Source organism: Penicillium maclennaniae (genome assembly GCF_028827695.1).
Source record: "Penicillium maclennaniae strain IBT 15551 chromosome Unknown utg000004l:1.0-3007600.0:1.0-3009580.0, whole genome shotgun sequence".
NCBI classification, from domain to species: Eukaryota; Fungi; Ascomycota; class Eurotiomycetes; order Eurotiales; family Aspergillaceae; genus Penicillium; species Penicillium maclennaniae.
Window position 1 is genome coordinate 1 of NW_026623216.1, and position 12,000 is coordinate 12,000.

The 12,000-nt window shown below is 42.5% G+C and overlaps 3 protein-coding genes across 3 annotated transcripts; all 3 read left to right on the forward strand.

Annotated features, from left to right (window-relative positions):
• Positions 1-262: 262 nt before the first annotated feature.
• N7477_004210 (uncharacterized protein) lies at positions 263-451 on the forward strand (the record flags this gene model as incomplete). Its single annotated transcript, XM_056965873.1, has 1 exon — positions 263-451. A coding segment is annotated over one exon (189 nt), but the record flags the coding sequence as incomplete, so codon positions are not given.
• Positions 452-2,864: 2,413 nt separating this feature from the next.
• On the forward strand, positions 2,865-3,957 carry N7477_004211 (uncharacterized protein; the record flags this gene model as incomplete). Its single annotated transcript, XM_056965874.1, has 3 exons — positions 2,865-2,970; positions 3,129-3,175; positions 3,748-3,957. Coding segments are annotated over 3 exons (363 nt in total), but the record flags the coding sequence as incomplete, so codon positions are not given.
• Positions 3,958-4,074: 117 nt separating this feature from the next.
• Positions 4,075-5,105, forward strand: N7477_004212 (uncharacterized protein; the record flags this gene model as incomplete). Its single annotated transcript, XM_056965875.1, is given in 5 exon segments — positions 4,075-4,095; positions 4,134-4,299; positions 4,417-4,595; positions 4,819-4,902; positions 4,914-5,105. 5 exon segments carry the CDS (start codon positions 4,075-4,077, stop codon positions 5,103-5,105), a joined length of 642 nt encoding a protein of 213 aa, XP_056822656.1.
• Between the last annotated feature and the right edge of the window lie 6,895 nt (positions 5,106-12,000).

The window sequence follows — 12,000 nt, forward strand, 5'->3', positions numbered from 1 at the left end:
AAACCCTAAAACCCTAAAAAAACCCTTCTTTAGATTTAGTACCCGGACTAGTCATAGCTATCAAAAGAAGTAAACGATCAGTGAACTTCCCGATCTAAAGGAGGCTCTACGTAAGCTCGACCCTCACGCCCCTTTTACGGGGAATATAATTATTCTCTCCTCCTACCAAACGTAGGCCTAGCGTATCACTAGACTAATAGATAAGGAAGGTAACCCCGTTCGCCGAACCTATCTATAGACTAAGACCTCTCGACTAATAGCTAATCCTAAGGCACGGAATCCGGCTAGGGAGGAGGAGCGATTTAATAAGAATATTTTAACGGATATAGAGAAAGAGATAGAGAAAAAGAAGGTAGAGGAGGAGGAGATAGAGGAGAAGAAGGAGAAGAAGGAGGAGAAGAAGAAGGAGAAGAAGAAGGAGAAGGAGGCCTTACTAACCCACGGCTTTTAGCGCTCTAAATCCTATATTAGTATCTCGTAGGCTATACAGGACTAGCTAGCTAAACTCTAGGACACTAACTCCGCTAATATAACGATCGCGTCTATCGCTAAGCCTATTACTCGCCGGAAGTTCTTTAAGGGTTATATCTTAAATACGACTTTTTAGCGCGTTATCTATGACGAGGGACACTAAGTTAAGACTATCTCCTCTCGCTAATATTAGTCTATCGCCTTCGTGACCCGCTAGGTAACCTAGTTCCTAACTACTACGCTAATATAGAATAAGCCTCTTAACTTCTGTGGCTATCTCTCGCTCTTATAGACCGATAAAACTAATACCTAGGATATTAATAATAGCTTAGAGGAGGAGACCTTAACCGAGTTAGATAACTATAAGATATAGTCTAAGTACGCTTACCTACCTAAAGAGGGCTTACTATAGTATCTCCTCTCGCCTAAGAGCCTACTCTCGCTTAGCTAGAAGGGCTACCTCACTAGCTAGGTCGGCTATAAGTGTCTTCTAATTATCCTTTATCTAACCTACTTATACCGGGAGCCCGGCCATAAGATACCCGGTGCGGAGGGGGTCCTAATCGTGATCGGTAAGAATATTCCCCCTCTAGGGATTATAACAGTGGAGCTTCGCTATACCTATACTATCTAGGTTAGTCACGACTAGATCTATAGGCGGATTATCTATAATCTATATAGTTAGTAGGTAACTAAGGATATAGCGAGGGGTAAGAGTATCGTCCCTATTAATTAGGCGATATTTCGCTAGCTCTGCTATCTAGCTATAAATCCGAAGCTCGACGTATTCCTTTAGCGATCTATAAGTCGCGTTCTCTTAGTAGATATTAGCGTCTTTAGCGAGTGTAGCGACGACCGTAGGTTCGGTCTATTCTTTGCCCGTACTATTAAGGATTAGGCCTTTGCTCTCCTAATAAACCGAATAGCTATCGCTCAGTATCTAGCCTATAACTGTTCTTGGCTCCGGTTCCTATTCTACCTACTCTGGACCGAGGGCACGCTTATCGTATCTGGCCTCATTACTCGCCCTCGCTTCCTAGTATACTATAACTGACTATTTACCCACTAGATAGTAAAGATATTCCTCGCCGCCCTTAGCGTAAATTTCTAAGTAATCCGCGCGGGTATATCGCTCGAGGCGCGGTCTACAGCTATTAAGCAATTCACGAACCCGGATAGTGCTACTATAGTCCTTCTCACTACGTTTAACTACAGCGCGCTAAGGCTTAATATATACGTATACTACAGCTATATTATACTTATAGAGGGAAGCCAGAACTATAATAGTGTCTTTCAGATAATCGGCCGGATTCACCGACTTAGGCAGACAGAGCCATAAAGGGCTTAGATCCTCTTCTAGGACTATACTATTTAGCGCTTTATAGAATATAACTGCACTAAAAAGATCTTACCACAGATCGCCGCTTAGTTCCGCCCCTAACTAGAAACCTAGATCGCCACTAATACCCTTAAACCCGCAGATAGTAAATCGGATAAGGGTAAAGGCTAGCAGAGCGACCCTAAGATAGAAGGTGACAAGACCGAAACAGTAGATAAGGCGAGGGAAGCGCTCCTCGACTAGCTCTCCTATCAGATCCTTAAGGATATACTAGGCTTACCTAAGAAGGCCCCTTTACGGCTAAAGATACTAGATTACACTAACCTCGGCTTAGAAGGCTCCACTAACCGCGGCTAAGTATACTCTACTTATGGACTATCGAGCTCGGCCCCGCCTCCTATAACCCTAAATAAGCCTAATTATTCGCGGAAGCGCGACTCGTCGCTATCTATGCGGGATAGCCCGAGTAAGAGGGGTTATATGTGATCGGACTTTGTGTAAATAAGCCTACGGCGCCTAGGTTCTTTAGTGTTTTTTGGTGTTTTCTGGTATTTTTTTAGTCTTCGTCTATATATAGAGATAGATCTCTATAGAATTTGTGATTTCGGCTACTATAAAGAAAGGGGAATAAGAGATAATACTAGGATAGAGATAATTTACGAAATATATATGAATCTAGGCTCTAATTTCCGTATGAATTTCTGATATCTATCGAAAATATCCCCTCTTATAATCCTATATACTATCCTAATAATAGCCTATATATACTAACGGATATCAGAAATCCCCTCTCTTATAATCCTATATACTATCCTAATAATAGCCTATATATGCTAACGGATATCAGAAATCCCCCCTCTTATAATCCTATATACTATCCTAATAATAGCCTATATATACTAACGGATATCAGAAATACCCTCTCTTATTAAACTATATACTATCCTAATAACAGCCTATATATACTAATATCTATCAGAAATATCCTCCCTATTATATTATTAACCCTCCGTACGTAGAGGGAATATCTTAAATATCTCTATACTACGCACAGTCGGATCCATATACGGTTAACCTAACGCAAGAATTCTGGGCTATTATTAACTTTAGCCTTAAAGATAGCGAGACAGGCCTTAAGCACGGTAGCTACTCTTATATAGGTGTATTCCGTGATAACTATATTAAGATCATCGCTAATAACTAAGGTAACCGAACTACCCTATCATTCGTTACCTTCACTAACTCTAAGCGTCTCATCAGTGACGCCACTAAGAACTAGGTCGCTATAGACCCTTATAATAATATATATTTATAATAGCTCCCGCCGTCAGTATTGATTTAGGTATTATCTACTCTTATATAAGTGTGTTCCGTAATAACCGTATTAAGATCATCGCTAACAATTAGGGTAACCGAACTACCCTATTATTCGTTACCTTCACCGACTTATCAGTGACGCCACTAAGAACTAGGTCGCTATAGACCCTTATAATAATATATATTTATAATAGCTCCCGCTATCGGTATTAATTTAGGTATTACCTACTCTTATATAGGTGTGTTCCGTGATAACCGCATTAAGATCATCGCTAATAATTAGGGTAACCGAACTACCCTATCGTTCGTTACCTTTACCGACTTATCGGTGACGCCGCTAAGAACTAGGTCGCTATAGACCCTTATAGTAATATATATTTATAATAGCTCCCGCTATCGGTATTAAGTTAGGTACCACCTACTCTTATATAGGTATATTCCGTGATAACCGTATTAAGATCATCGCTAACGAGTAGGGTAACCGAACTACCCTATCGTTCGTTACCTTTACTGACTTATTAGTGACGCCGCTAAGAACTAGGTCGCTATAAAACCCTTATAACACTATCTTCGATACTAAGTGTCTTATTAATTATTATTTTAACGACGCTAAGGTTTAGGCTAATATAAAGTACTGGCCCTTTAAGGTTATTAATAAGCCCACTAAGCCTATTCTTGAGGTCGAGTTTAAGGGTAAGACTAAGCAGTTTACTCCCGAGAAAATCTCCTCTATAATCCTCACTAAGATACGTAAGACCGCTAAGACTTACCTCAGTGGCACTATTAATAACGCTATTATTACTATCTTTACCTACTTTAATAACTCCTAGCGCTAGGCTACTAAGGACGCTAGTCTTATTATTAGTCTTAACGTCCTCCGTATTATTAACGAGCCTACCGTTACTACTATACCTACGGTCTTAATAAGAAGTAGGAGGGTAAGCGTAATGTCCTTATTTTTAATCTCGGTAATAGTACCTTCGATATATCTCTTTTAACTATTAAGGAGGGTATCTTTGAGATTAAGGCTACCGCTAATAATACTTACCTTAGTAGTAAGGACTTCGATAACCGTCTCGTTAACCACTTCGTTAATAAGTTTAAGCGTAAGTATAATAAGGACCTAACTACGAACGCTTATGCTCTCCGCCGTCTCCGCACTACTTACGAGCGTGCTAAGGGCACCCTATCTTTTGCTACTTAGACTTCTATTAAGATTAACTCTCTCTTCGAGGGTATTAACTTTTATATCTCTATTACCCGTGCCTATTTCGAGAAGCTCTGCTAAGACCTCTTCCGCGGTACTATAGAGCCCGTTAAGCGTATCCTCCGTAACGCTAAGATTAATAAGGCTTCCGTCTACGAGATCGTCTTGGTTAGTGGTTCTACCTATATCCCTAAGATCCAGAAGCTCGTCTCCGACCTCTTTAATAAGGATACTAATAAGTCTATTAACCCTAATAAGGCCGTCGCCTACGGTACCGCTATCTAAGCCGCTATCCTCTTAGGTGACACTTCCTCTAAGTCTACTAACGAGATCCTACTTCTTAATATTGCTCCCCTCTCTCTTGGTATCGAGACCGCTAGTAGTATTATAACTGCTCTTATTTAAGCGTAATATTACTATCCCCACTAAGAAGTTTAAGACCTTCTCTACTTATTCTAATAACTAGCCCGGTATCCTAATTTAGGTCTTTAAGGGTAAGCGTGCCCGCACTAAGGACAATAACCTCTTTAATAAGTTCGAGCTCACTGATATTCCCCCGCCCCCCACGGTATACCCTAGATTAAGGTTACCTACGATCTCGATACTAACGGTATTATGAATATCTCCGCCGTCGAGAAGGGTATAAGAAAGACCTATAAGATCACTATCTCTAATAATAAGGGTCGTCTCTCTAAGGAGGAGATCGAATATATACTCTCTAAGGCTAAGAAGTATAAGGAGGAGGATAAAGCCGAGGCTAACCGTATTTAGGCTAAGAACGGCCTTAAGTCCTACGCCTACTCCCTTAAATCTACTATTAATAAGGGTAAGCTCCCCCTCTCCGATAAGAATAAGAAGAAAATTAAGGAGAAGGTCTCCGAGGTTATCTCTTAGCTCGACAATAACTAGACTGCTTAGCGCGTCTAATACTTATATATGGATCGTAAGGACTTTTGACTTAGCTAAGCTAATTTCGGACGGCTAGTAGAATAGGCGATTAAGGGCTCGGAGCTATAATATAAGTAGACTCTAATAGCTATCAGAGTTTACCTAAAATAAGCTCTAGGGACTAGGCTCTCGCACTAGGCTTTTTAGATAGCTATCAGAAATTATCACTATCCAATTTATACTATATACCTACTCTGGCTAAACGGATAATATAACTACTTATTATCGCTTAAATCGATATTAATATCCTCGCGACTACGTTTCTGCTACTAGTCCCCTTTATTGCCGCGTCACTGGCGCCTAGAAGTTTAAGGAATTAATATAACTCTGGCTAAGTTAACCTTATATATTTCTGGCTAAGTCGACCTTATGCATTTCCGACTAAGTCGACCTTATGTATTTCTGACTAAGTCGACCTTATACATTTCCGACTAAGTCGACCTTATATATTTCCGACTAAGTCGACCTTATGTATTTCCGACTAAGTTAACCTAACGCCTATTTACCCTACTTAATATTATATCGCTTACACTATTATAATATAAAATCTAAGGCTCTTATACTCTAACTCTAGCTAGTGCTTAGCTTAAAAAGACTATGCTTAAACTTTCGCGTAGGGCGCCAGAAGGTCGTCGTATATTATAGGAGGGGAGGCCGTAACGCTAATTACTTAATATACTCCGCGGCCTTTAACGCCCGTGACCGAGCGATAAGTATCTCCTCGGCGGCTAAGAGTTTAATATCGGCGAGGTAGAGTGAGACTTCCTCCTGCTCCCTAAAGTATAATAATTAATATCTTTACCCTATCGGAGAATCCGGTTAGGACTAATAATATAAGCTTAATCTTAAGATTTCTTGCCTTATAGCGGTACTTCTTTATATCTCGCCTAGGATAGATCTATTCTTACTTCGGACCGATTATCTATCTAATATAATTAGTATTCTAGATTGCCTACTAGGCGGTACTAAACTCCTATAGGAGCTTATGAAACTTAGCTACTTTGGCGGGGCGCTAATAACCTAGCGCTAGTCTAAACAGAATAATTAGGGGAGGCGTGCCTCGCTATCCCTTCCTTAGCGCCTTAGTTATCTCTAGGTCTAATTAAGTAATCGCGGCTTATATATTTTACTCCTATTAGTGTAACTAGGCCTAAGAGGCGATATAGTCGAAATCTATACTACTCTAGTCCTATTATAGGGGGGGTAGGAGATAAAGGATAGCTATCTATAGTACTATCCGCTACGTTACTCTCTAGGTAGAAGAGGGCGCGCGGAGGGAGCTTAATACTATATAATAGTAGTTAACTCGGATAAAGCTCGGGTAGCTAAGGGATATTAGGTAGCGATATAAGGAGCTTAGCGATAGATACCTATATAGGGTTACTATCTTACTTAGTAATAAGAGTAGTACTCTATAAGGGAGTAAATATCGCGAGGAAGCCTAGGCTAAGTGGCCCTTAGCTAAGAGTTAGTGTCGGCTAAGTCTTATCGATAGTAGATAGGGCCTAGAGAGGAGAAGATAGCACTAGCTAACTCTCCGATATTAGGGGGAGACTTAGGGTTAGTTAAGATAATATCTAGATAGTGGCCTATAAAGGGTATTATCCTTAATAAGGGGGTCTGTAGCTTAAAGATATAACAGACGAGGTCTGGGTCTACGACGCTCTGACCCTCGATAGAGAAGGATCGATAGGATAGAATACAGTTAAAGGACGCTAAGTACGAGGTGTTAGCGATTATAACCGTAGGGGTAAGGACGGCGAATCGGAGATATTAGGCGATACTAGGCGTAGGATAATTATAGCGAAACCTTCGGGTCCGAGAGTAAGACTGGGACTAAGCGTTAGTCGAATACTTCTCTGCTTAGTTGTCGGACTTACCTCGATTCGGGGCGGGGAATACCAGAGCTAGTTAATCTGAGTCTAGTTCGAGCTTACTATATTAGCCCGTCGTCGAGGGACAGTAGATCTCTGGCGGGATCGCCGCGAAGGCTTATAATCGGGCTCGATCAGATAACCTTTATCTTTATCTCGTAGAGTCGAGCTCTGCCACTTAGGGCTCTCTGAGCCTAGCAAAGGCCGGGGGAGTATAACGGGTATCTAGGATAATAGCGAGGGGATAACTCAGAGGATAATATAGTACTCGCCCGCGTCTATTATAACTCTTTAAAGTAAGCTCGAGCTAGTTAGTACGTGGGATTAATTATACTCGCTTCCTTAACCCGACTATTAATAACCTAGAGCCGGTCCGTCCGACGCCACTGTGTACAATATAATCCAATCACTATCTAAAAACTAAGGTAGGGTCCCTACTATCGATATAGTCTCGTATTTTTGGAGACTAAGGAATTAGGGGGGATATTAATTATATAGGAACTGCCCGTCCTAAGCACTATAACCCTAACCTTAAGGTACTAGAGTAAGTCTACTAGACGCCACTACGTATAAGTAGATCTAATAATAATTAAGAGTAATATATAGGATGCGAATAAATCGAAGCTATCTACTTTATTATATATTATTAAGGAGGTATAGGGGTCAGACCTAAAGGACCTAAAATAATTTAAGGAAAAATGAAGCTAAGGACTTTTGGCTCTACCTACTAAGATTAAAGTATAAGTTAGCCTATATTTTCTCTCCCTCGCACGATTTCTATTATTGTAGATAGCTAGCCGTCCACGGAAATATCTAGATCGAGCGACGTAGCTAGCGGCCTATCGAGAGCGATATCGTCGACGGTAGTAGACCACCTAGGTCGAGCCTACTTCGTTCGAAGCGTACCCCGACCCCGAGCTAATAACCTAATTTAAGTATACCTATCTCTTACTATTATAGGTAGATCTTAGTGTAGTGCCACTACGAATAGTGACTACCTACGATATCTTTATCGCTCTTTAGGCCGAGATTAAGCCTAAAGAATTAGCCCTAAGCGATAAGCCTAAGATTAAGATTAGGATAGAGGAGTGGAGAGACGCTTTCGCTAACGACGAGGATATAATATCGCTATCCCTTCCTATATATCCTACGATATAACCGCGACGCAGAGCTACCTAATCCAGACTGATCTTACCCTTAGTCCGATAAATCGCCCGTAGGCTAGCAGACTAGCTCCTAAATCACTATAGCTGCCTAGAGGGGCATCCTAAAGCGGCGCCCCTACGCGGTAAAAATAATATTGGCCTTCGGGAACTAACGTAGTAGGCTATTATACCGAATATCCTAGACTAGCCTACGTTCTAGTAATACCTAGCCCTATAGGCTAAGTCCCTAACACTAATATATTATCGATAGCTCCTCTGCGGCCTAGGCCTTAGGCTAACCGCGGGCTAAGCTAAGTCTATACCCCCTACTATTAATCCTATAATTAATAATATAGACTTACCGACCTTACTCCTACGCGTCTTTAATATTAATAGTAGCGGAGGGTAGGCCACTAACCTCGCGGTCGCGCGCTAAGGACTCCAGTGGCTCGCGATACGGCCATCCACGAGCACCCTAACAACTTCCCTATACCTTAATTCGCTATACGTTAAATAGCGGGATCCCGAGAGCTAGCGATTATACTACCGTTCGGTCCTAATTTATTATATCCCGCACCTACTACTAAGGCGGCTCCGTAGCTTTAAGGCTATAGAGCTATTTATACTATTCCTAAGGCTATACTATCCTTAGCGTATCTCGTAGGTATTAAGTAATAATAAGTACTGCGAATAGATAGACTATTTATTGCTTCTAGCCCTACGCCAGATATTACCGCCCGAAACTATAACCCGCTTACTAGGGAGTGGATAAGAAGCGATTCTCTGGGGTTCTGCCGCCGCGACAGAAGGGGCTACGGGGTCGGGTGGCTAGCTCCCGCGAATCTAGCTACTTACTTACTTTTTTCTACCTAGAAACCTAACTAGGATATAGGGCGTAATCTAAGAATAACTCGCTCTGGGTCTCTATACGGCAAATAAATATAGTTAGGCAAGGCTACTCCTTACGTTAAAGAACCTAAAGGGGGAGACTTACTAGCGTTTGTGATCAGAGATAATATAGGGCTAGAACTGTCTCTAACACTCCGCGATTAATAATTAGTTCCTAATAAGCTCCTTTTTCGATATAATATAGGAGATTTACCTCCCTAATAAGATTCCTTAAGAGGCGCTTAAGCTAATATAGCGATAATATTACCTAAGTCGGTTTAAGGGGTGGCTAATTAAGCTCGATACTATCCTAGAGACCTCTTTTACGCGGCCTCCCTTAGCGGAATCCGAAGGAATTCCTTTAACGTAGATATCCTTAGTGCTAACTAAGGTGATTCCCGATTTGTAGCCCCCGACGTCCTTAGTAGCGATAGAGGTAATTCCCGATACGTAGCCCCCGATAGCGCTAGTACTATTAATAGCGCGAATCGACCGGGTCCTACCTACGTAGACCCCGACTAGCTATATACCGTGATCGAGAAAACTAGTACGGTTATAATTCTGGCCCTAGACGCTTCTCTGTGACATAGGGAGCCTTACCGTCGAGCTAAAACCTTAGTGCGCTCTTCGACGGGCCGGTCTCCTCTATATATAACTCTATAATACCTCTAAGGAGATCTTTGCGGTCGGGAAGGTATACCTATTCGGGAACCTAGCGCTAGATACCCTCGCACTATTAGCTGCCTTAGTCCGGGTCTTATAATATATAGGAGGTGCCTACGCGCACTCCCGTGCGACCCTACTCCGCGGGTATCTCTATACTAAGGCGTAATACCACGCGGCGCTTAAGGGGGCTTAGGGCCGCTCCTATAGCGCCCGAGAGGAATACCGAGTCACAGCGGAGTTACTTAAGGCCTTAGATAATAAGATAGCGGTATAGGAGGAGGATAAGCACTGTATCTAACCTCGAACGCTATGGTCGTTTTACTACTACCGCACCGATAACGCGCTTACTTAGCTTCGGTGGAATTTAAACCGTCTTTGCCTAGCTATCGAACTCGTCTATAGTCTCCGCCCCGCCCGGTATCTTCACTAGGAGTATTCGCGGGTGGCGATAGTGATAATCCGCGCCCTACACTACGGATTTGGCGGCTAAGGCGCCTCCCCCTCGTATTACCGGGAGTTATAGATTAGCGAGCGAGAGTAGCCTCCCGCTAAGGGCGAGGAGGTCGGTAGGAGGATTAAAGGTCTTAGATAGGGCGAGACGATAGAGCGATATAGCTATGCCTAGTTCTTAGATAAGTTTAACTAGGAATTAATACTCTTCCGGGAACCGTACCGGCTTAGGCTAGCTATCTGTCTCCTATCCCTCCTTAGAGCCTATTACCTACGGTATTAGTCGGTACGGTATACCTTAGACGACTAGGTCTTTCTCTACGATATATTCCGCTAGCTCGAGACAGATCGTAGGTACCGCGTAAGGTCTTATAAAATCCTCGATCTGTTAGCTAATCTCTACCTTACTACCTTTCGTCGGGAAGTATTCTAACACCTATTAGCAGTCTAACGCCTTCGTAGGCCTTATACCGCTAAGGCGCTCGAAGGCTAGCGACCCCTCACAATATAGACCTTTCGCGATATATTACCAGACGGATAGCTTAAGAGGTATATATACCTACTTAGGCCTAAGGGGACCTATATCTGGTATATCGACGTAATATTCGCGGTACTCTAGGGTTAGGATAGCGATAGTTGATAGGGGGAGCTAGTCTAACGGACGCACTAGAATACAAAGCTATATCGGGAACTCTTCCGCTGTAGCTTTAACGCGATCGTCGCGACTTACTCCTACTAGGTAGCGCAGGAGTGGCGCGAGTGAGTCTATATAACCTTTGTACGTACGTATTAGGTGCTCCCTAATCCGACTAAACGCGACTTCTGGCCTAAGGGCATAGGGAATCGGCTCCCCCTTTAGTATATATCCTTATCTTACGCTTCTTTAGTACCTAGGCCGGGATCTTATAGGGTATACTATCGGTAGGCAGGTCGAGTACCGCTAGATATAGGCAGACCTCCCTACGCTACCTTAGGTAGGGTAAGAGAGGAGCGAAGCGGCGTTTACTATAACCCTCTTACCTAGGTATCGCGTTAAGCTAATCCTACTATCGCTGCCGACCGACTTAATCTCGGAGTGGGTATCAGAAGGTATCTAGGATAGTGCTAAGGATAATAGGCCGCTAATCTTAGCGCTTAATAAGGATAGGGAGATTTCTTAGTAGATCTACGCGAACTTCTCTCCTTATTATATACTTCGGTAGCTTACCTAGCGAGCCACGTAGAGCCCTAAGAATCTTATTAAGTAACTATAGCTTATTACTAACTATAGCGACTCGCTTAGGCGAAAGCTAGCTGCCGAAGATCGCGCGTTATATAACGCGTTATCGACGGACGGCTTTTAGCGCTTAGTGATTAAAGATAAGGAGCTTAAGGAGCTTAAGGAGCTTACTGACCATAACTCGCTCTATAATAAATAGTGACGGGCCCGTTAGTAGGCCTAGCGGTATTAGGAGCGCGGGGTTTATACTTAAAAGGCGCTTAATCGAATATAGAAGTACGATACCTAGATAAAGGATTTACGAAATAAGAAGAAGCTAGTCCTTAAGGGGAGGGTCTTCGAAGGTCGAGAGGATTATAATTATATCGCGGAGAAATAGGCGGTCGCATAGGAGGAATTCTCTTAATAGATCGAGAAAACCTTAGTAGAGCTAGATCTAGAGTATTTCTCTAGAGAGAAGTTTAGCGAGGTAAGGC